Source organism: Cebidichthys violaceus, unplaced genomic scaffold (assembly GCF_023349555.1).
Source record: "Cebidichthys violaceus isolate CVI_PGR_0920_01 unplaced genomic scaffold, fCebVio1.0.p SCAF_23, whole genome shotgun sequence".
NCBI lineage: Eukaryota > Metazoa > Chordata > Actinopteri > Perciformes > Stichaeidae > Cebidichthys > Cebidichthys violaceus.
In genome coordinates, this window is record NW_027176406.1 from 9667712 (window position 1) to 9690211 (window position 22500).

Here is a 22500-nt window from a genome sequence, read left to right on the forward strand (position 1 = left end):
CGAGCCCAAAGAAGAGGAAACGGAGGTGTGTTTCGTGGACATCTGCTATGATGAGATCCCCGAGCGCCACTACAAGGAGTCAGAGGTGAGGGGAGTCCAGTCATTGACCTTATGATACAAATATATATGTTTGTATGAATGTAGAGGAGCACGGGGCAAATTAATACATGCACACAAAGACAGAGGATGGAAGGATGAAAAGGAGAGAATAGAGGAGAGGGTATGGAGACGAACGGGGGCGCAAACAAGTCCACAAATGAAAGATGAAAAGAAAGGATGGCGTGTGAGAAGACAGAATAGGGTGTTATCTTTCTCTTGCAGCGCCAGCTCATTTTTGACCATCTGCCTCTTCAGAGTGATGGAAATGCATGTTTATGTGAGGGGGAGGTGATGGGCATTAGCTGTGGTGATTGACATTTATGTGTGTGTGTGTGTGTGTGTGTGTGTGTGTGTGTGTGTGTGTGTGTGTGTGTGTTTGTCCGTCTGTCAGGGTGTGATGGTCATAAAATGCTGAGCTATTAATAATCACGAGGGGCCATGATATCAGTGCAGCATTGACACCCCCACTTACACACACACACACACACACACACACACACACACACACATACACACACACACACACACCTCCCACCAGGCTTTATGGTCTTCTGCTTTTATCCTCTCACAGCTAAAAATAGCACAGAGATGCTGTCCAGGGCTAAAAGTGGATGTCACATGGCCAATGTAAATATCATTTGATTTTAAAGACGGATGTTTTTTTGGAGCCACACCTGACTATGTACAACACAGACCAGTTTCATGAATGAAGTCAGACACCTCGAAAGCATCAATGAACTAATAGCAAGTGTGTTCTTTTTTTGTCGTTGTCTTGCTTTACATGCTGGGCTCAGACAACACCAACAGATTTTTCTTATACATATTAAATCTAAGAAATAAATAACAGTGGTCACAGACATACTTGTTTCATACTTATTCCACAGCCTGTTAGCTTAGCTTAGCACAAACAGCTAGCCTGGCTTTGTCTGATAGTACTAAAATTTGCTACATTGTTTGATTAATCCCTATAAAAACTGAAATGTAAAAACAATGCGTTGTAGATTTAACAGGGGTTAGGTGCCTGACTATTTACTGGCCTAGCTCACTTCCTGAAGTGTACTGTGAGGTTGCCAGCAAAGACTCCAGGAGCTCACGTTATCCCTCGTAAAACCACATCAGGCTAGCTGTTTCCCCCTGTTTCCAGTCTTTGTGCTAAGCTAAGCTAACCTGCTGGCTGCAGCTTCGTATTTAGATGTTCAGACATGAGAGTGGTAGCGATTCTCTCATCTAACTCTCAGCAAGAAAGCGAATAAGAATATTTCCTGAAACTATTCAGTATATCAGTAATCGTGGTATTGTATAAAATAAATCATTTTAAAAGGTCTGCCAATTAACGTACAACACGTTTTATGCGCAGACAAATGCAACAGGCCTTTTCTGCCTCACACTGTGAAGTGTTTTCCCAGCAGGGCTGAGAGAGTTTTGTACCACCCCCGCACACTGTCACAGTCAGACACATGACCCCAAGACAAATGAGCACTACAGCATAATTAGTCTATAGGGAGCAGTGATTAATGCACGCTAAGTTTGTGAGTAGGGAAACTCACACATAATGAATGCATGTTCATGTCCTTTAGGCAGGGAGGAGGAAATGTGTGTGTGTGTGTGAGAGAGATAAATGATGGGAAACAGCATTTTAATAAGGTACAGGTTGAAAAACTAAAAGAGGATTTTTGGTCTTACCTTTTCTCTAAATTGGTGTCTCATGGCCTTGCAGGATCTGCATTATTTTAAGTCGAAGAAGACTAACCGAGGCCTCCTGGAGGAAGGATGGATCAACAACCAAGAGCCCATCATGTGCTCCTACAAGCTGGTCTCTGTCAAGTTTGAAGTCTGGGGCCTGCAAACACGTGTGGAGCAGTTTGTACACAAGGTCGGAATAAAAACCAGTTCTTTCTTCTCAGAAATACCCTTTCCTTACTCAGTCAAACTGTTTCACCCTTGTTGATCGATGTCAGTGCTTCAGGCGATTCTTTTTCTGCTCTGAAAACATGCGACACACCACCAGTGTGCCGTGAACCAAATCAGATGCTCCATTTTCACCTTCTACAATATCTGCCCTGTTCACATCCTGCAGATTACCTTGCACCACCTCCCTTATCTCGGCTGCACAGTTTAAACTCCATATCTCCTATTTCCTAAATAAATTTCACCTAGCCCTCTACAACATCAGTTTCTGGGGTGAACCGTCCCTGTGCTCTCCTTGCCCGAGGCGCACACACACACACACACACACACACACACACACACACACACACACACACATACACACGTGTCAGGGCCATTACTCACATGGTAACACCTGGAGTGACTCATATTAATCATATTCCTCACGGGGTGAACGGAAACATTCTGAACATGAAAATGTTTTTGAAACATTAACAACCTTGAAAGTTAACGTGTTGTGATTCACATCCTCTCTCCTTGAACTCCCTCTGTCCCTCTTTATCGTTCTACCTTTGTGATCTTGCGCCTCTCCTTGCTTCCTCTCTCTCTCTCTCTCTCTCTCTCTCTTTTTCTTATTCTGCTCAGGTGATTCGAGATGTCCTACTTTTAGGACACAGGCAGGCCTTTGCCTGGGTGGATGAGTGGATCGGTAAGTTTGTTGGAGATGGCAGCGCTGATGAAACATGGGTTAGTTTTGTGTGTAGACACGGACTCATCTCAAGATTGTAGTTAGGTAATGCGGAACAAATCAGAAGTCAGAGAGAGGAATAAAGTTTATTTACCGTTTTAGCCCAGATTGTATGGGTCAAATTCAAAGTATACCTTATAGAATGTATAAAACTGATGTCTTTTAAGGGTCATGTGTTTCATCGCTACCACTGTTATTCATACATTATTTAGACACAGTGCACACTGCAGTATTCTCTTGTTTATACAGATGACAATCTCTCTGAATGGATAGATAACTGTATCACTTTGTGTGCTGTTGTTTACCATTTAATCCAACAGAGATAACAACATGGTGGTGGCATTTATATGTCTTTATGTCAGAAACCCTGTGAGCACTGTTGTCATTCTAAAGGCAATGCAGAAGTGAATACATGATGATACTTCAGCCTACATTTCTAGCATTACATATTTTGGACTGGTTCCTGTTGCTGTCACGACACTCATAGCTGAATCATGTTGTTTTTGGTATTGTTAAGTTGTTTGTATTTCATGAAAGTGACTCATCTTCTAAATTAATGAGGCTTTCTAATTTGATTTGAGTTTTTCATTTTCATTGAAAGGTTCATTGTGCGTACTCTCTTTTCATCTCCACTATTTCATGATTCATTTCACGCCTCCTCTGAGCCATTATTATTTCATTTGCTTTTAAAGCACAGGCAACTTATCATAAGTGACAGTCTAATACTGTCAGTAGTCCTTTTCCTGCTTTTCTCATTACTTTACATAGAAGTGATACAGCAATAATTGGACTGTTAGTAAAGTATAACCATAGCCGACGTCCATTTAATTCCCCTGACTTTTGTCTATGTTAATCATAAGACCCTGGACAAAGTGTCCCTGTCTTCTGTAGAATGGAGTCCTATCACTCTTTTGAAGTGTGTAATCCATCGCCACAGACATGACCATGGAGGAGGTCAGAGAGTACGAGCGTGCCACACAAGAAGCCACCAACCTGAAGATCGGCACCTTCCCCCCCGCCATCTCCATCTCAGAGACCCCCCTGCCGTCCAACGCCCGCAGCGGCCCCAGCAGCGCCCCGTCCACTCCCCTCTCCACAGAAGCCCCCGAGTTCCTGTCGGTGCCGAAGGAGCGCCCCAGGAAGAAGTCCGCTCCGGAGACCTTGACCCTGCCGGATCCGGGCCGGAGGGATTCCCTCTTCAAACTGCCCAGCTTTTTCTCCTGGAACTCCAGTCCGCAGCCAGAGTGAGAGCAGGGCTGCGCCACTGGTGAACGTCTTTGACCTGTGGATCAGTGGAGGATGCCTGCCCAGCACATCCCACAATGCCCCCTCAGCCAGCTGAAGTGAAGGAGACTTTTCACTGTCCTGGTGATCCAAGCCCCCTCGGCACACTCGCCGGTGTTACAGCAAAAGCCAACAGGTTCAGACAGGCAGCCTGATCTCCATAGCAAAACGTCCTGCGAGGTGTAAAGGTATAGTGCGTCCTGTAGTGCGAACAAAAGCAGCTGGAGGCTCCTCATTCTTCTTTTAGTTTACATTCCTGAAAATGTTTTTATCCCAGATTATCACCTTGCTTTTTTTGTGTTGACAAGGTATGTTGAGGTTCAGTCACTGCACATAATCTTTACATGTACAGAATTAGTTTTCTCTTCGTTAGGCATCGGAGTCTCTGGCTTTGTTAACTGGACCTTGTGGTTTGACGTATCTATTTATTTGGTTAGGACTTTACGACAGATCCTCGTTGGCCACTGTATCAGTTGAGTGTTATGGTTTTCACAGTCAGGTGTAAGGTGATTGTGTATTCTTGTATATATTGTATGATCTATATCTAACCGGTAAATTGTCAGTACTTCAAAAAGAATATATCAAGTGACGATGCTGCTATGAAATTGTATTTTAAAGAACAGGACTCTCTATCTTCTTTAAGTGTTCATTATAGTGAGTTCTGTCAGCTACAACGTCTGTGAATGACTTATGTAATAGCATGATTTTAACTGCAGAGACTGAATATTAAATGTTCTCTGTTTTTATTAGCTTGGTCTCACACTTGATGTTGTGTTTTTACAGACCGGTCATGTGGTTTGCATGTTTTGCATCTTTATTCATTTCAAATGTATACATTTTTTGTCATACTGTTGATGGGTTTTGTATTCAGTAAATTTAATTAAAATTCAATCCTGATATATCCATAACTGCGTGAGATGTCTTTACCTCGATTCCTAAAAGCAACATTGGGAGATCTAATCCATGTTTTAGGGCACAGCCACACAAGGCTTTGAGAAAGCTTATTTCAAGAAGCAATCTGGATGCATTTCTCCTTAAACATGAAGCATTTTGAAAACATAAACTAAAAACATCATCTCAACATGGACTGAATGAGGAGCTTGACTTAGATATTTCCTTAGATGTTAAGTACAACTGTTATTATTTAGTTTTGATATAATTTGTTGGAAATAAAATTGGAATTTGAACTTTGTTTAGTTCTTTTGGCTGGATTTAATTTAACCACCAGATGGCGCCATAACATGTAACGCATACAGAGGAGGCAAGACAACGCAGGTGATACAAATGTTGACTTGATTACCAACGATGTGATTAACCTATATGAAGCCTTGTGTTTGAAAATGTATAAAGAGTGGTTTACCACCCAGTGTTCTTGTTTGGCCTCATGTTGAGACATTGAGCTTAAATTAAATGGTTCTCCTCCAACAAGTCCTTCACTTTGGGTCCGAAACAAGTCATGATGCACTTTTACCTAATTTAATGCTACTGCAATCTGAGGAGACCATTTAAAAACAAGTGTGAGTCTGACTATAATCAACACCGTATGGATCCTTCTAATACTGCTGTATAGTTGCTGCACAGGTAAATACTTTTTTACATTACATTCCAGTCATTTAGACGCTTTTATCCAAAGTGACTTACAATTCAGTACAGCTATGGGATTTTGGGGTTAAGTGTCTTGCTCAAGGTCATGAGACTAGCGGAGCAGGAGCCGGGGATCGAACCGACGACCCTCTGATTGAAAGGCAGCCCTGCTCTCCACTTACCCACGGTCACTTTTAAAAACACACTACCGACGGTGTTTTGCAAACATGCATAGTCTTTACAACGGACCACGCAGACAACTCAGTTATTACAAAAAACGTTTATTTATAAAAACAAAGTGTTGGATAGACCTGTGGGCACAGCCACTTTACAGAGTTTAACTTGGAACAAACTAACGCTAAACTCTTAATAAAGAGTGGATTGCACCTACAGTCAACAGGATGCCGTTCTTTCCACCACAGTACAAAACAAAATAAATATTACACATGAGTTTGTGAACACATTCGACCACACAAACAAAGCAAATTTTGCTTAATAATCATCTTATTAATGATATCTGGAAGATGATTATTCAGCAAAATGTGCTTTGTGTGATGAGGCAGATGAAGAAATGTCAAGAAAATATGAGTGAACGTTGGCAAAGTTAAGAATAAGTCGGAGCGTAAAATGTGCAAAGTTCAGCTTGATCATAAACTGTTCGGACATTTATCTTTTAAAAGCAAGCATCCATACCATCAGAAACCCCTATAATATTAAATACATACAACAACAAAAATCACTGTTTATACAACCCGAGGTGGAACGACACCACAAAGACAATGAGGTTATGTTCTCATATCCTTACATGTAAACGCAACAAAAACCTCCAACGAACATCGACCCAGTTGATCACATGTGTTAAGTGCAAAGAAAGAAGAGCGGTCCTATTTCCGATGTGCGTGATTGTGCCTCTGTTATTTAATTTTTTTCCCCTTCACTATCTTTCCCCTAGGTCTTTGATGACGCCGTTTGTTCTCCGTCTCTCCTTGAGGTCCCGCATGGCATTGAGGAACACCTCGTACCAAAAGAAGGTGAAGCCTGTTGACAACGCCGCCTTCACCAGGCTGGGCGAGAGGCCTTTGAAGAAGCCTCGGACGCCCTCCTCTTTGGCTATTTGAACCATGCAGTCCACCAGGCCTTTGTAAGTCCGCACCTGCACGCGAGAAACCGGACACGATGCTTACACAGCAGACGTAGACGCGCTCCGGGTATGTGAAACACGATGTGGAGGAGCTTACCTGTCCAAACTGAGCTCTGGCTGCTTCAAAGCCGCCCACCTGCAGTCTCTTCTTGAAGAGGTCGAAGGGGTACGTGATTGTTTTGCTGATCATTCCAGCTCCACTGCCACAGACCAGGCTTCTCAGGTGGCCTTGAAAGGGGACATAGGAAGAGATAAAACGTCACGCCGTGAACACTTCACATGCTTTATGAATGCCACCATCTCCACTGACCTCCTAAGTTTCCCGTTTCTTTGGGCGGTGGAGCCAACAGTTTCTTGAAGACATTGTAGAAGAAGAACTGCAGCCCAGCGTAAGGAAACACCGCCAGCAGCGTTGGACACAGGCCGCGGTAAAATGTCAGCACTCCCTCCGAGCGGCACATCGTGGACACGGCGTGACGCAGGTTCCTGTACACCTGAGAGGAACGAAAAAGCGTGACACAGGGTTTGGGGCTCATGAAGTTAAATGCCGGCCAAAGTTAGCAAACTTTATCCAGTTTAAAACAAACTAGAAGAAACACTATGGAGGTGAGAAATTCTTGACTACGAGCAAAATCTCTCCACCTTGGTTTCTCCCTGAGCTGCGAAGCGCGTCCTCAGGGTGTCCAGAGGCTGGCAGACCACAGTACCAGAGCACGCAGCCAAGCCGCCGCACACGAAGTGAACACCTGCCGTCTGACTGTCGTACAGCGTCGACTTGTGGACCGCCTCCGTCAGAAACTCAAAACTGGCAAACTGCAAAAACACAGTTATTTAAAACATGGAAATACAGGTTATCGTGGTGTCAGGTTGGTTTTTGAAAAAGGCCACAGGCGCTACCTGGACAGCCCCGAAGCAGATGGAGAGGAGCTGTGCGGGGACGTGGCCCTTCCAGAAAGCAGAGAGTCCCTCCTCTGAGTAAATGCACCGGGAAGCCTGAAATAATCCCCGGTACTTTCCCTCGGGCCTCCGTGAAGACACGCTCTCAATCTGCAGCTGTGGGGGAAAAGAAATAAAGATGAACATACAGGAAGCAAACGGCACTATTACCCATGAGAGTCCAGCTGGTGAAATATGACACTGAGCTCTATTTCATCAGTGCCCGTGAGTCCCGATCACCGCACACAGAGAGCAGTCCCACACATCATTACCTGAAATCTGATTTTGAGAACATCAAAGGGGCTGATGAGCGCGCGGGTGACCATCCCAGCAGCTGACCCGGCCAGGGCGGCCTCCTCTGGGGCGAGGGCTGCACCCTGAGCCCCGGGGTCATAGCCCACCATGTCACCACAGGAACAGATGCTCGTAAACACTGCAGAGAGAAATGATGGAAATACAGTATTTGTGTTTTGTAGTGTTTGAAATGGATTATAAAGTTGGCAGATTCAGGGTGGAAAACCATTTTAAAGCCATTAAAATTACTTGACAAAACCCTGAAATATTTTGGTGTCCTTTACTTAAGTAAAAAGTATACACACCACAGTGTAAAAGTACTCCTTTACAAGTAAAAGTAAAATTTGAATTATTCAAAACTTTGTTTGACTGACTTTCAGACTGATGTTTGGGGGGGGGAGCAGTATTCTGGATCTGACGTGTACTAATTTGGGGTGTCTTGTAAACCCAGAAGTTGTATGCATAAACACACCTAACGTCATTCATTCATATGTATTCTTGAGTCTGCAGAAGTTTGTGGCACATCTTCATCGCTTGGCATTTTTAGAACCTGTCGTCAAGCCTAAACTATTGTAGAAGCATCAATATCTAGAGACATAACACTGTCAACATGTAGAGGACATGCAGTGGGACCTTGGGGCTAGCTAAGCTAAGCTAACAACAATGGTGATGCCTTTGCGCTGCAGACACTTACCTTCTATTTAAAGTCCTTCATACATTTAAACTACAGCTGCAGTGCTGAGCCCGACACGTCCGGTCCAACAATAATAGGACAAGACAGCTTTCTACTCATAAGTGTTGTGCTGCACGTCACACGTTGCCAGCATTACTTCCGGGTGAGACGGACCGTACTCCGCCTTTCAAAGAAGAAATATCGCGACAAGATGAATCACTGCCTCGCTTCAACACACCGAAAGTAACACGTCCATCGACAACATAGGCGTAAAATATTTTGTTAACATCCCTAATAATTCCTATAAATATGGAGCAATTGATGTAGAATTGCTAATGTGAAGCTATGCTTTTAGTTTGAATATAGAGGATATGACTATGTAATTCTGCATAATAGTCTTTATGGAATATGCAAATGATAAATGCTCATTAAAGCATATGCAAAATAATTAGGCATAGTAAAAAGGCAAGTAAAAGTTGAAATACTGCAGTTAATTCCTGTTTTTATTCACAAAAAAACTCAGCAGTATGCATGCCATTTATAAAAACAACAGCTAACATTGTAGTTACTTGTTACCTGCAGAGTATGAAGTGACTAAACCTTACAAATCAACGCAACTTTTGTGCCTAGAAAGTCCATTTCATGTATTTTTCTTCAATATTTTTTTGCAACTTCCTGTAATTTAATTACATAATAAAACTTTTTTTTGTTGTATTTAATTTGACTTATTTAGCGTTCAAATTGAATCACAATTCATTTTTAATAGACAGAGATGTACTTAATCTTCCTGCGTTCACTTTCAACCAACATAACATTTCAAAAGTCAACGTGTTGTAACTACGTCATATGGCCACTAGAGGTCGCCGTACACTTGTGGTGATAAGCGCATGATTACCTCATGGATGCGTAGGATTACCCAGAGCTGTTTAACGAGAGTCACGTCATCTCCGTTCACTCAAACGGATAATTTTTGCTCATGGCTGATCTCTTTATACGGCTCTGGGATCACCCACATATCATTTCTGGTGATTACATTCAATATAAAAAATATAAAATTCGGCAGGAAGTGTAGATAAGCGTTGTGACTACGAGGATCGGGACTTTTACTGTTGACACAAATAGCTCTCTTTCGTTCGTCGTTACGTTATTTTTGAAGAGAGGCAGGGACCCATCTCGCCGCGATACTTCAGCTTTGAAAGGCTAACGTCTGCTTTACATCCACCCGAGTGGGATGACCAGCTTCGGTGTAAAGAAGTGGAGTCAATTTTAGGTAATTTTTCGCATTGTTATTATCGAAATGTAAAGTAACTCTGTTAACTCTACATATAACGTTAGCTGACGTTACTCTGTTTCTTTCTTTTGGCGGTTGTAACGTAACAAATGTACGTTAAATAACAAACTTGACGCTAACTCTCAACATTAACGTTTTGCTTTCTGCAATAGAGGAGACGCACTCAAGCTAACGTTAGCTAATTTTATGTCAGTTAGGTTAGCTAACATTACGTATAACGTTAGCCAAACGTTAGTAGTAAGTTACATGTGGCTAACGGTATAAATACCTCCCAATTTAAAGGAATATTAACTATGTGCTTGAATTAAATCTGTTGATTTGGGGTATGGGGTGACATTTGACCCTCGTCGGACCATGTAATCCCTCAGTGAATGAGCTGTGGGCAGTTTGATGACAGCACAGGATTTTGTTATTGTTGCTCCACAAGTTGTTCTGCTGTCTCTGTCTCTAACGTTCATGTGTTTCTAGCCCAGGCTTGAGGCAGACCCTCAATGTGTGTGTGTGTTTACATTTCGTTTTAAAATACCAGTTAGATCTAAAAAGCAGTAAAAAGTATTGTCTGCTTTTTCCACCGTGACCGCTCTCAGGTGTATTTTGGGTACTACCGTCTGTGATGGAAAACACTACTGATGACTACAGGATCCAGTCTCTTGACCTGGACACACAGATGTTGCTGAAAACAGCCTTGAAAGGTTATTAGCGTGTTACTGACTTCTTATTACTGATTTCAGCATCAGGTCAATGTTTCCTGCAGCATCCTCTGTGTGAATGACAAGAATTTTTTGTAAATGCAGTTTTGTTTCTTTCAGATCCAAGTTCAGTGAACCTGGAGAAGGTATCCGATATCATCGTGGATCAGTCTTTAAAGGACCAGATTTTCAGCAAAGAGGCCGGACGCATCTGCTACACCATCGTGCAGGTCCATACTGGTTTTACTACTACATCTGCCTCTACACAGTTTGAAGGGCTGGTTGTCCATTTACCAGTATTTGTTGTCCACATTACTTTCTTTGATCAAGACACTGAGCACCATTGAGATAGAGGGATCTAAGAAACCAGAGCAGAACTTAAACATCTCATTAAGTCTCTTAACCAAATTCTTAATCCTCTTCCCCTTATTAATGCCTAACTGGTAGTTTACACTGGAGCAACAGGAGGCTCTTAAGCCAGCTTACCTACATCGCTGTGTTTCCTGACTTTTTTTTGTCCATACCTCCAACCTTCTATCTTGGTCACCTCGCTGCAGGCCGAGGCCAAGCAGAACAATGGGAACGTGTTCAGGAGGAACGTGCTGAACCGCCTCCAGCAGGAGTTCAAGAACCGCGAGGAGACGAGGGGGCGCTCGCTGCAGGAGTGGGTGTGCTTCGTCACGTTCATCTCTAACGTCTTCGACTACCTCAAAGTGAGTTACTGCTGCTTCCCCTTAAGATACCTTTACACCTAGTAATGTTATCACGTGGGCTTAATCAGTAATACGGAGCGACATTGTAAAATGTCTTGAGTGTGTTGTCTTTTAGCGGTCAGCTTGTGATGTCTTTAATCACATCTTGTGTTCAGATGTAAAACACTTTACATGTGCCTCTCTTGTTGCTGCAACATTTTGAACATCCTGTTTGTATGTGTGGTAATAGAAGGGTTAAATATGAAGGTGTGGCCTCAACTTTCACAGAGTGACTCAGGTTTCATCCTTGATAACGGCCATTGTTGTTTTGAACAGGTCAACTCTCCTAATAGTGGCTCAGTGCTCATTTTTCACTTTGTGTGAAAGGGAAATTAAACAACACCGCTGCATCAATTAAAAAGTGTTAGTCTTTTAAACTTTGAGCACTATCTATGTTTGGTTTTTTTTCTTGACGTTTAGGTGAACAACATGCCGATGGTGGCTCTGGTCCATCCTGTGTATGACTGTCTGATCAGGCTGGCCCAACCAGATGCTCTAATAAATGAAGAGGAGGTGAGAAACAGTGTAGTTATTTCTTCTCTTGTTATATTCATTTTATTAGTCAACAGTGATAGATAGCCTGCATGTGCAGGCATTGGTTTTTCACACCACTCCCAGTGGAGGCGGTCCTGGTCCACCTCAGCAGGCAGTTGGCTGACATGAGACGGTCGTTAGCTTGATTAGGCTCACCTGGGTCCTTGAGCTATAAAAGCAGACGGTGTGCTCACTCTCTAGCTCCCTCAGTATGTGGTTGACATCCGCGCTGCCTCATTGTCGTTTGGTTTTGAGCCTTCAAGACCGCCACAGCACACATCTATGCATTGCTGCTATTACTGTTGAGTGATGGACACATTCCATTGTTCATTTGAGTTGACCTTTGATACATTGTGTTGGTTATTAAGTATAAACCTTGCATGGTCTCCTTGTTCACCCTGAACTGTTTGACCAATCTGGTTGCAGACCGTTGTGGTTTGTTTCAGCACTTTTCAGGAGTACAGATTTAAGTGCCTTTGCTAATTAGCATTTTTGGGAATATCAAGCTAAAAGCTAATCACGACTTTGTTAAAGGAAGAGAACGGGTAAAAAAAAGTATTCAGCTCAAGCTGACATCAAGTAGCGTTAATGTTGACATTGCTGATCTACAACCCATTGTAATTTTAGTTATCCTTAGTCACATGAGTTGTGTTGGTTTTAAGTTTAACCTTGCTTTAACCTTGACTCCCTCTTTGTCACATTCCCAAAGCAAGTTTGTGACATTGTAGCAGAAGTATTTAGGAGCAATTCTGATTTCTTATGACATTTCTTGAGTCACAGGCCGTGGTAGCAATAATACTCATGTCTAACTTTGAGAAATCACATAAGACGAGGTGCAGACCACTGTGACTTTCAATGCAAGTCCATCAAAATCAAAACTCATCTTCTCTAGACCACCATGCTTTATTCACAAATGTTTTTGACCGTGTCTGAGGCCATTACCTTACTGTAATGTAACTAGTGCCATGTATAGAAGCTCCTGACGTCCCCTCCTCTTCCTCCCTCTGCAGGTGGACTGTCTGGTGGTGCAGCTGCATCGCATCGGAGAGCAGCTGGAGAAGGTGAACGGCCCGCGGATGGACCAGCTGTTCTTCCTGCTGCGGGACGGCTTCCTGCTGCAGAAGGGCCTGAGCTCTATGACCCGTCTGCTGCTGCTGGAGATCCTGGAGTTCAGGGCCGGAGGCTGGGTGCTCAGCGGCACCGCCCACAAGTACTACTACAGTGAGATTGCCGACTAGGATTGTTTTGCGTGAACGAGGGTGCTGAGCAGCCTCTGATCATTAAAAACCAGCAACTTTCTGAAGGACATCAACATCCTCCAGGAGACCAGCGGAGGGGTTTTGAGAAGACGGCGCTTCATAAAACTGTAAAAAGACTTTTTGATTTGGCTGTTTGACAATATTTCCGAGACTTGGTGCCGTGGATGTGGAATGTGCAATAGTTCACAAAGTTATGTTAACGAGGTTTAGCCACATTCAGGTACACTTTGTTTTAAAGAAGCTGAAGATATTTTTTATGTTGTTTTTTTTTGTTTTTTTTATTGATCTGGCAGGCATTCCTGTTTTAAAGAAGCTTTTCAAAGTCCAACTTATTTTTTACCAAATCCAAAGGACTTGGAACAGACATTCCAGTAAGAGACAAGCTGGTCTTTGCTTTACTTTCTTTTTGTTGTGCGACCAAATTTTAATTGATAATCAATATTTTTAATTTAGTTTGTGTGGAATTGACATTTTACAAAAGGTTTGAATTGCTGTTCAGAGGACTTTTGTGCCTCTTTAGTCCTGTAGAGTTACTGTTTGGTTACATGAGGCTGTTTTAATTAGATAAAGTGATAAAGTGTCTTAATTCAGGGACCTTTTATTTCATTCTTTGTTACAGCTCGACTAATACACACAAGACCAAGAGTTACTGATCATATTTTACATTTTTAAATTTAAATTCACAAATTTCGTTTGTTAAACAACTCGTGCCAATATAACAAGAACAGCGTCGTGCAACACTTCTGGACGAAGCCAGAGCTCTTATTTTGTAGTTGGAAGAAGTACTCTGACCATTTACTGAACTAAAAGTAGCAATACCACAGTGACCAAAAGTAAAGTACTCATCTTGTGTTATTAATCTGAATCTGCAAAATATCTAGGAACTAAAGTTATCAAATAAATGAAAGTACAATATTTACCTCAGTTGTTTTTAAGTAAACGTGCTTAGTTACTCTGACCACTGCAGGAGGAATGTTTATGCAGGTCAGTTCTAAAACCAGTAGAGAGGCGTGTTCCTGGTTACTCCACCGTATGTAGCTGAGCTCAGTCTGTCGACTCTCACGGCTTCTCAGTCTCTAACCAGAGCTGTGCCTTTGATTCAGACACAAGCAGACGAATGTCATGTGGTAGAAATGTTACATCTCTTTGAAATGGCATTGTTTTGAAAAGCTGTTCCTGTAATTATATGTAAATAAGTAAAGGTTAATATAAAATTAGCGGACTGATCAACCTCGGTGTTGGAAAATAATTTAATTAAAAGCTCAGCCATGGTCAGGATTTAGGAAATGTTTTATATTTCCCCAAATATTTTTCTTCTAGTTGTTTGAGGATTTCAGTTTAAGGTTTTTTTTCACCACCTTTAGACCAAGTTGATAAAACAAACACGATAAGTTCAACGACATTAAAGTGATCTGAAGAGTTAAACTTGTCCCTTAATGACGGGACGCAGTGCTGACTGCAAAGTATCTGTTCATATATTTTATTACATTTTTACATTTCTCAATTCCATTTTTTATGGTTGGGTTGTACATTTAATGCAAATGTTTTGTTCTAATAAATCTTGGAAGTTTTTCCTTAATTGTGTGTTTATTAACAATACAGTGGAGCACGTCTGTATATTGTACACGATGCAGTAGTCCAGGTCACCCTTTATATTTCACTGTTGTCCTCCGGCACTTTCTACAGCGTAGTCCTTCCAACAAAAGGGTTTTCATGGTGTTCGTTATTCACAGAAGCGCTCCGAGTAGCAAAACGGGTCCCTGAATGTCTGTGCTTCAGTCCCGAGGGGTTCCTCTCTACCACCAGCGGTAGTGAGCGTAGGCTCGGTTGGCTTCGGCCATCTTGTGCAGCTCAAACTTCTTCTTGATGACGTTGCCCTCGTTCACGGATGCCGCCAGCAGTTCCTGGGAAAGCTTTTCGTACATGTGCATGCGTCGGTGTTTGTTGTCCCTGCACTCTGAGATCATCCATTTCATGGCGAGGAAGCGACGTCGGTTGTCCGAAAGAGGGATGGGCACCTGGGTGGAGACCGAACAGAATATAATTACTTTATGTTTTATTCTTTCAGATCAAACAATTGTTGACCTGCCTCATCACTCACCTGGTAGTACTTTCCACCTTTCTGTATGCTGGCCAGCCCAACGACAGGCTTGCAGTTCTCCAGAGCCTGGTGGAAAATGGCGTAGGGGTTACACTCGATCTCCTCCTTCTTCCCTTCTGGAGTTTTGTGGTATTTCTCCACCTGTTTCCTCTTCATGCTCTCCAGGGTCTGGAAGCAGAAAGAGAGCGAGAGAGATTTAGACACACAGCACATCTTTGAGCTCCACTTTGAGACTGTGTTTGCTTTCTTACGTCTGTCATGATCTCTCTGGCCAGAACCTTATTTCCGTCCGTCATCATCATGTTGATGAATTTACTGAAAAGCAAAGAGAAACATTAATCGCCTGACATGAACTCTCAGAGCATTGAGTGAAGACGTGACCTCCTGCTGCAGAGAGCTGGGGGGTGTCTGTCTGTGGTACCTGAGGACCGGGTCGCTGAACACAGAGCTGGTGACTCCGCTGGTTGCTGCCTTGATGGGTCGGAGCGCTTTGAGCTCCCGCTGCTCCTTCTCCTCGGCACTCAGCTCCGTCTCCGGTGTGCCGTAGGCCTCCTTCCTGACCTCCGGCTCCAGATAGTACGGGTTGTATCTGCTCCACCTCACCAGGAACACTCTGCCAACAAAGGACACGTGACAGAGTTTCACAAGTTAATTTGACATTTTTGAAAAATGAGTCAAATCATATAAAACTTTGAAACATTTTTCATTTGATTAATTCTGGAATATATAGTTGATCAACAGAAAATGATCTGGTTAACTGTTAATTAGGATTTGCTGCTTTTCTCAGTTATCACTGTAAATTAAAAACTTTAGGTTTTATTATTGGTCGAACACAGTTGAAGACGTTTATAGATTCGACCATTAAATTAACAAAAAAATGATGTAAATATTTTAGACACTATAGTGTAAATTATTCATTGAATGGTTAAAAAAGCTTGACACTTGACAGTAGCTGATTGATAGTCAAAATAATAATACATTTGATCTAACATTAAGTGAAGAAGAAAACAAAAGCATAAAATACATAAAGGCATAGAGAGGTATACGAAGCAATATAACATGCAAATATAAAGTCATAAAATAAGATAAAAGATGTAAAATTACATATTAAAGGACAGAGAGCCATGGCAAAAACCAACGACAATAAAAAGGATACCATCAATTAAATGAAGTCAGAGTCACAGAACAATACATAATAATTATAAAGCAGGCTGATAAAAGACGAGGTTCTTGATCTAAGGCCAGTCTAACGTCTGTGTATGTAGTGCAGTATGACAGACGCTCTGCCATGTATGAGATTATCAGTAAGAGCATTGAAAAACAATAAAATAACTGAATCTATATTATAGGACAGAGGCAGCAAGCGTAATAATGAACATAATAGTTGATCGCAGACTTGCTATTTAACGTTCGTGTTGGCAGATATTTAAACATTAGAGCAATCACATAACATATATTGTTACTTTACTGAATTGCAGTAAAATTGCGCTTAAAGCACAGAGATTTGAAATAGACAGCTAATACAACCTGTTAATGTGTTTGTGTCTTTATAAAATAATAATTACCTTGGTGTCCAAGGTTTTAATAATCCTGAGATGGAAGCAGCCATCTTGAAAATGTGAGTGTCAGTTAGGACCCCAGCTTAGTACCTCCTGCAGATGCCTTCAGAAAAACAAGTTGAATTCAAAATCAGAGTTTCATTCGACAAATTTAAAATTTAACACCGATGTGATTATTTTTTTTACAACGGTTCACACTGTTTGGTAGTTTTTTTTTTAAATAATTCTGATCAATAATGTTGGACTCTCGCGCACACGCTGGTGGTGACATCACGCGATGTTGTTAGTGCTATGGCGTACCAGGAAGGGGAGTCGCTTGAATCCTGGCTCAGTGAGTGATTAATCTCATTTTATGAATTAAATAATGTGGGTAATTCGCTGGCTACGGGGCAGTAACGTTAAATCTGTGACTAAGGAAGCTGATAGCACGCGCTCATAGCCGCTTTCCAGCTGCTGGAAGGAGCCGATAGAGGGTCCTGCTGGTTCACAGTCTGCATCACTGGCAGGATGGGTGGAGAGCCTTAATTCACACTGCATGGGGCACGTTTATCAGTGACAGCTCATGGTGTGTGTGCAGTGATTGTTTACAGAAGTTAGTTGTCCCTCAGCACAGTTTAATACTTGTAGCTGTTTGTTGGACAGCCATGAGCAGCACTGCCAATACAATGAGCACTCTATCAGTAACTACAAGGATGACAATTGCTGCATTGTTACGTTTGATCACAATAGGATGTGTTGTTGTGCATGTACATAGTGCTCCTCAAACACACCAGTTACTGTAAGTTAGTGTAAAAGTCTCCCTCTGACAGATAAAGCCACCCATCCGACAAACAGACAGGAGGACTGGGAGTACATCATAGGCTTCTGTGATCAGATCAACAAGGAGCTTGAAGGGTACGTCTGTGAGATCTTTCTTTAGTCACCTCTAGAAGAAAAGAAAAAAGTTTCTCATCTGTAATTTCTTGTTGCAGTCCTCAGATAGCTGTGACTCTGCTCGTCCACAAAATACACTCACCACAAGAATGGGAAGCTCTTCAGGCTCTGACAGTAAGAAATGATTCACCTTAATATCATCAAGCACCTTTACTCCCCCTCAAAGCTGTCTTCACCTTAACAATGTTGTCTACAGGTGTTGGAGGCGTGTATGAAGAACTGCGGGAGAAGGTTTCACAATGAAGTCGGAAAATACCGATTTTTGAACGAGCTGATTAAAGTTGTGTCTCCAAAGGTAAGCGAGTCTCCAAATAGGTTTATCTGAAAAGTGTGCTCACTGTATGTGCTACCATCCAGCCTCTTTCTCTTGTTTTCCAGTACATGGGTGACAGTGCACCTGAGAAGGTGAAGCTGAAGATTGTGGAGATGCTGTACAGCTGGACCGTGGCTTTTCCAAATGAAACCAAGATCGGCGAAGCCTACCAGACGCTGAGAAGACAGGGTGTGTTGAGATCAGTCAGGCGGGGTCACATGATGCGTGTGAAAAGACATCTTATTATCCTCGCTCTCCTCACCAGGCCTCGTGACGCATGACCCCGAGTTACCGCTGGACAGGACTCTGATTCCCTCTCCTCCGACTCGACCGAAACATCCGGTGTTTGACAACGAGGACATGGGCAAGGTGAGAGGAGAGCTACATCTGTTCTGTAACGTTGCACTATTATGTCATAAATGTTTATGCTTACCTCTGTTCTACCTTGTTGTCCTTGTTTTTTGTTTAATTGTCTATCCCTGAGTCAAATCCTTTGTATGTATACGCATGCATGGCCAATAAAGCTGATTCTGATTTTCATACAGGCTGTTTGAAATGTGAACTCAGGAAAGAAAACAACGCTCCTCTCTGAATAATTTGTGTTTATTACATTCCCAAGAAATGAAGGGCATCGTCACTAAACGTTTAGCAGAATCATTTGTTCTGAGTGAAACTAGGGCTGTCCATGTATTAGTGAAGGAGGTCGGTGTGTAAGTGTGTTTGTGTGTGTTTAGCTGCTTGCTGAGCTTCTCCGGAGTAAAAATCCAGAAGACCTCCAGGAAGCCAACAGACTAATCAAAAACATGGTGAAAGAGGTAAGAGCTGTATGGCTCCCACTGCGTGCTGCTCATACATATGATATTTACATGACGTGACCGTGTCTGTGTGTGGTGTACGGTCACATTGTGTCTTGTTGTTTTGGTCAGGATGAGGCTCGAGTGCATAAGGTTACAAAGCGTATCCACACGCTGGAGGAGGTGGACATCAATGTCAAGCTGCTCACGGAGATGCTGTCCCACTACAACAAAGACAGCTCCACCGACTCAGACAGGGATATCATTAAGGTGTGTGTGTGTCCATGTACTCTCTCTCTCTTTCACACACACACACACACACACAATATATATATATATTTATATCTAAATATGTTATATATTTGCATTATTCAAATACCAACACCACAGCTGCATTTAAACAGCACAGCACCTCCCTTTGTGTTCTCCTCCCAGGAACTCTACGAGCGATGTGACAAGCTGAGGCGTGCTGCTTTCAAAATGGCCACCGAGACGGAGGACAATGACACCAATTTAGGTTTGCTCGTCTGCTGTTTTTCTTTATCCGAAGGAGCCCATTCTCGACATCTCGACCGTTCCACTGTGTGTAACTGTCTGTAACCTTTGACTCCTCAGGGGACATCTTGCAGGCCAGCGACGACCTCTCCAGGGTCATCAACGCCTACAAGAAGGTTGTCGAGGGGCAGAACATCAACGGCGACAGCGAGGAGCCTCCGTCCACAGCTGCTCACTGCGAGAGCGGTGAGAGACGTCTCCGAGATGTGCTCACGTTTCTGCATTTCACATTTAAATAGGCGCGATTGCTTCATGTATCCTCTTCACTCGACAGACACCACAGACACACTCATCGACCTCGACGGCCTCGACACTCCGAGCCCCCCCCAACCCGCCCCCCCTCCCTTCCAGTACTTGAATCTGGTCTCCACCAATCCCACGGCTTCTCCCATCCCCGTCCTGCCTCCTCCTCCCAAGCGCCTGGCCGGCTCCCACGGCAGCCAGAGCAGCAGCCCGAGTCACCCCCCCCTCGACAAGGCCGCCACTGCCCTCTCACTCCTCGATGATGAGCTGCTGTCTCTAGGTAGCGTATCCCCCATCGGGACTCACTGAGCTAAAGGAACAGTTCGACATTTTGGGTAATAAGCTCTTTTGACTATTCAAATACCTGTGTCTTCTTCCAGGACTGAACGACCCCCCTACTTCTCTGAGCAGCCAATCAAAACCCAAGTTGAATGAATTGTCCAATCAGTGGACTTCCTTACAGGTACATCTAAGATGTTGAGCAAAACCGCAGCTTTGTTCGTTCATATGTAAACAGGAGAGGGTCAATTACCTGTTGTCTCCTCTTCTCCTCTGCAGGCTCCAGCTGCAGGTGTGGATATGTTTGGCAGTGTGGCTTGTTCAGGTCCAGCTGTGCCTCCAGCTGAACCAGCTGCTGCTGCCACACACAGTCTCCAGGACCTGCAAGACCTGGCCATGATGGGCTTTTCAGATCCCAAGAGGTACAGAGTCATCTACAGCCTCTCTGTCAGTGCTCTCTATTTGAGTAACAGTAAACACTGTACATTCCCACACAATTGTCTCTTATTATGTCCTTGTTTGTAGACATTTTGACAGGTTTGAGGATTTATTTTGTGTACAAAGTACTTTACGGTCTCATAGCGATCTATCAAATGTGATTTTTCAGTTTGTCCATCCAGATGGCGGCCAGAGGAAGCAGCTTCGGGTTGCCTGCAGCAGCACCCCCCCTCCTACCTGGGCGTGGCTCTCCATCCTCTCCTTCTTTCCTCCAGGGAACGTTTCCCGGCTCTCCCGCTCTGTCCCACACCAAGGCGGCCCAGAGCCTGGGCTCCGCCCCGGGCAGCCCGCTGTTCCGCTCTCTGTCCCCCTGCCACCTCCCCCTTCAGGGCAGCCCGGCCAGAGCCACGGACTCCCTGAGCAGCGTACACGTCCCTCCGGAGGCCATCAGACCGAGTAAGGAAACAGGGGGAGAGCAGGGAGGAGACGACGGGGCTCGACTGGTTATCGGACAAATGATTTGGATGAATGTCTGCCTGTCCCCTCCTCAGGTAAAGTGCTGCCCGTGACGGCCTACGATAAGGACGGCGTTCGCATGCTCCTCAACTTCGCAGCCGACTGTCCCCCCGGCAGGCCTGACGTGTTGGTGATGGTGGTGTCCATGCTCAACACGGCACCGCTGCTTGTTCACAATGTGGTACTGCAAGCTGCCGTGCCAAAGGTAGAGACACGTGTTCCTCTGACGTCTTCCACTGTTGCGTTCTCTTTCCGTGTGTTCATTTGACTTTTTGTGTTGCTGTCCCTCGGCCACCTTCAGCAAGGAAGCACTTTGTAGAAAATTCATCCTTTTAATGAAGGCATAAATACAGACTCCTTTCATCCTCCACCAGTCAATGAAGGTGAAGCTGCTGCCTCCATCAGGAACAGAACTGGCACCGTTTAACCCCATCCTACCTCCGGCCTCCATTACCCAGATCATGTTGCTGGCCAACCCAGCAAAGGTAGGTGACACAATCACACTTAAGGACATAAATACACAAAGAATGTCGGCACCAGAGAGCTTTAATGCTGATAATGCTAAAAGATCTTTGTGTGTGTGTGTGTGTGTGTGTGTGTGTGTGTGTGTGTGTGTGTGTGTGTGTGTGTGGTGTGTGTCTTCACAGGAGAAGGTGCGTCTGCGCTTCAAGCTGGCTTTCACACTAGGAGACCGTCTGTGCAACGAGGTTGGAGAGGTCGACCAGTTCCCCCCACCAGAGACATGGGGTCAGCTATAGAGGTGTGGGGGACCGGTTCATGCTCCATGAAGGTGTGTGTGTGTGTGTGTGTGTGTGTGTGTGTGTGTGTGTGTGTGTGTGTGTGTGTGTGTGTGTGTGTGTGTGTGTGTGTGTGTGTGTGTGTGTGTGTGTGTGTGTGTGTGTGTGTGTGTGTGTGTGTGTGTGTGTGTGTGTGTGTGTGTGTGTGCGCGCATTCATCCCAGAGAGAAAGGAGGGGAAGGTGGGGAAATTCAGCTGCACTCGACCTTCCAGCTCCACATTCCTTATCGTTCATTTTGGCCATTGTTATTACTGGCAGTGAGAACAGCAGAAACTGAAGTTGTATTTATACGGCGCTTGTATACTTTTCTGCAGTGAACAAACTAAAGATATACACTGGCGAGTAAGACGGCCGTGGTGTTTACAGGTCGATGGTATTAAGACGAATATTAAAAGGGATTTTCCCCAAGATGAATATAACAGATTTTAACGTGCTATAAATAATCAATGCATTAGAGCTCAGCTCCTGACGGACGTGATGGACTGCAGTATCACAAAATTGCTAACCTCTCTGTTAGCAGAGCCTAAGATACAACAGCTGTGCTTTTAATTTATTTATTCCTCTGGCTGAGCACTTTCTAAGCCCGCAGAAAATATACTTGAATATATCCAGACATTTGAAAACAGGATCCAGTAGTTTTCGTAAGATGGTAAACTAAACTGGAAAATTAATCCTGTTTAATGAAAAGTACTGATTATTTCAGACATCAAGATGTTTGACATGGGTTACCTGTTTATCAATTATACTATTAAAATATGTAGTGGACCAACAATGTTTCATTTTGTGCTGTAAAAGGAAAC

At 43.5% G+C, this 22500-nt stretch overlaps 5 protein-coding genes across 5 annotated transcripts in view; 3 read left to right on the forward strand and 2 right to left on the reverse strand.

Annotated features, from left to right (window-relative positions):
- The window catches only part of pitpnc1a (phosphatidylinositol transfer protein cytoplasmic 1a), a 39933-nt gene extending 35007 nt beyond the window's left edge, over positions 1-4926 (forward strand). Inside the window, exons 6-9 of the mRNA XM_068718668.1 lie at positions 1-85; positions 1817-1972; positions 2632-2695; positions 3672-4926. The exon at positions 1-85 is cut by the window's left edge and continues 11 nt beyond it. Of these exons, the coding sequence (XP_068574769.1) occupies positions 1-85; positions 1817-1972; positions 2632-2695; positions 3672-3982 (616 nt within the window). The 3' untranslated portion in view covers positions 3983-4926. The remainder of the gene's footprint in view (positions 86-1816; positions 1973-2631; positions 2696-3671) is intronic.
- A 941-nt stretch (positions 4927-5867) lies between these two features.
- Positions 5868-8791, reverse strand: slc25a19 (solute carrier family 25 member 19). The gene is made up of 7 exons (XM_068718623.1): positions 8668-8791; positions 7952-8112; positions 7641-7796; positions 7386-7556; positions 7054-7237; positions 6841-6971; positions 5868-6755 (listed from the first exon to the last, which is right to left on the reverse strand). Exons 2-7 carry the CDS (start codon positions 8081-8083, stop codon positions 6540-6542), a joined length of 990 nt encoding a protein of 329 aa, XP_068574724.1. The 5' UTR covers positions 8084-8112; positions 8668-8791; the 3' UTR covers positions 5868-6539.
- An 829-nt stretch (positions 8792-9620) lies between these two features.
- On the forward strand, positions 9621-14750 carry LOC137878494 (MIF4G domain-containing protein B-like). The gene is made up of 6 exons (XM_068718818.1): positions 9621-9916; positions 10525-10629; positions 10747-10856; positions 11184-11339; positions 11799-11891; positions 12923-14750. Exons 2-6 carry the CDS (start codon positions 10551-10553, stop codon positions 13148-13150), a joined length of 666 nt encoding a protein of 221 aa, XP_068574919.1. The 5' UTR covers positions 9621-9916; positions 10525-10550; the 3' UTR covers positions 13151-14750.
- On the reverse strand, positions 14636-16919 carry mrps7 (mitochondrial ribosomal protein S7). The gene is made up of 5 exons (XM_068718819.1): positions 16838-16919; positions 15694-15885; positions 15524-15587; positions 15273-15440; positions 14636-15189 (listed from the first exon to the last, which is right to left on the reverse strand). The coding sequence occupies exons 1-5, from the start codon at positions 16879-16881 to the stop codon at positions 14968-14970; spliced, it is 690 nt and encodes a 229-aa protein (XP_068574920.1). The 5' UTR covers positions 16882-16919; the 3' UTR covers positions 14636-14967.
- A 190-nt stretch (positions 16920-17109) lies between these two features.
- gga3b (golgi associated, gamma adaptin ear containing, ARF binding protein 3b) overlaps positions 17110-22500 on the forward strand; it is a 5988-nt gene continuing 597 nt past the window's right edge. Inside the window, exons 1-17 of the mRNA XM_068718886.1 lie at positions 17110-17162; positions 17641-17725; positions 17803-17878; positions 17961-18059; positions 18143-18266; positions 18343-18446; positions 18812-18892; positions 19004-19141; positions 19307-19388; positions 19487-19612; positions 19701-19949; positions 20050-20132; positions 20228-20370; positions 20556-20842; positions 20938-21107; positions 21277-21387; positions 21550-22500. The exon at positions 21550-22500 is cut by the window's right edge and continues 597 nt beyond it. Coding sequence (XP_068574987.1) covers positions 17123-17162; positions 17641-17725; positions 17803-17878; positions 17961-18059; positions 18143-18266; positions 18343-18446; positions 18812-18892; positions 19004-19141; positions 19307-19388; positions 19487-19612; positions 19701-19949; positions 20050-20132; positions 20228-20370; positions 20556-20842; positions 20938-21107; positions 21277-21387; positions 21550-21660 — 2109 coding nt within the window. The 5' untranslated portion in view covers positions 17110-17122 and the 3' untranslated portion in view covers positions 21661-22500. The remainder of the gene's footprint in view (positions 17163-17640; positions 17726-17802; positions 17879-17960; positions 18060-18142; positions 18267-18342; positions 18447-18811; positions 18893-19003; positions 19142-19306; positions 19389-19486; positions 19613-19700; positions 19950-20049; positions 20133-20227; positions 20371-20555; positions 20843-20937; positions 21108-21276; positions 21388-21549) is intronic.

Excerpts from the sequence above, each read along its gene's own strand:
- slc25a19 (XM_068718623.1), bottom strand. The coding sequence starts at position 8,083 with ATGGTGGGCTATGACCCCGGGGCTCAGGGTGCAGCCCTCGCCCCAGAG. Across the intron at positions 6,972-7,053 it reads AGAAACGGGAAACTTAGGAG|GCCACCTGAGAAGCCTGGTC; the intron begins GTCAGTGGAGAT and ends TCCCCTTTCAAG. Across the intron at positions 6,756-6,840 it reads CCAGAGCTCAGTTTGGACAG|GTGCGGACTTACAAAGGCCT; the intron begins GTAAGCTCCTCC and ends TCTCGCGTGCAG.
- LOC137878494 (XM_068718818.1), top strand. The coding sequence starts at position 10,551 with ATGGAAAACACTACTGATGACTACAGGATCCAGTCTCTTGACCTGGAC. Across the intron at positions 10,857-11,183 it reads TCTGCTACACCATCGTGCAG|GCCGAGGCCAAGCAGAACAA; the intron begins GTCCATACTGGT and ends ACCTCGCTGCAG. Across the intron at positions 11,340-11,798 it reads ACGTCTTCGACTACCTCAAA|GTGAACAACATGCCGATGGT; the intron begins GTGAGTTACTGC and ends CTTGACGTTTAG.
- mrps7 (XM_068718819.1), bottom strand. The coding sequence starts at position 16,881 with ATGGCTGCTTCCATCTCAGGATTATTAAAACCTTGGACACCAAG. Across the intron at positions 15,441-15,523 it reads CCAGAGAGATCATGACAGAC|ACCCTGGAGAGCATGAAGAG; the intron begins GTAAGAAAGCAA and ends TTCTGCTTCCAG. Across the intron at positions 15,190-15,272 it reads AAGGTGGAAAGTACTACCAG|GTGCCCATCCCTCTTTCGGA; the intron begins GTGAGTGATGAG and ends GTCTCCACCCAG.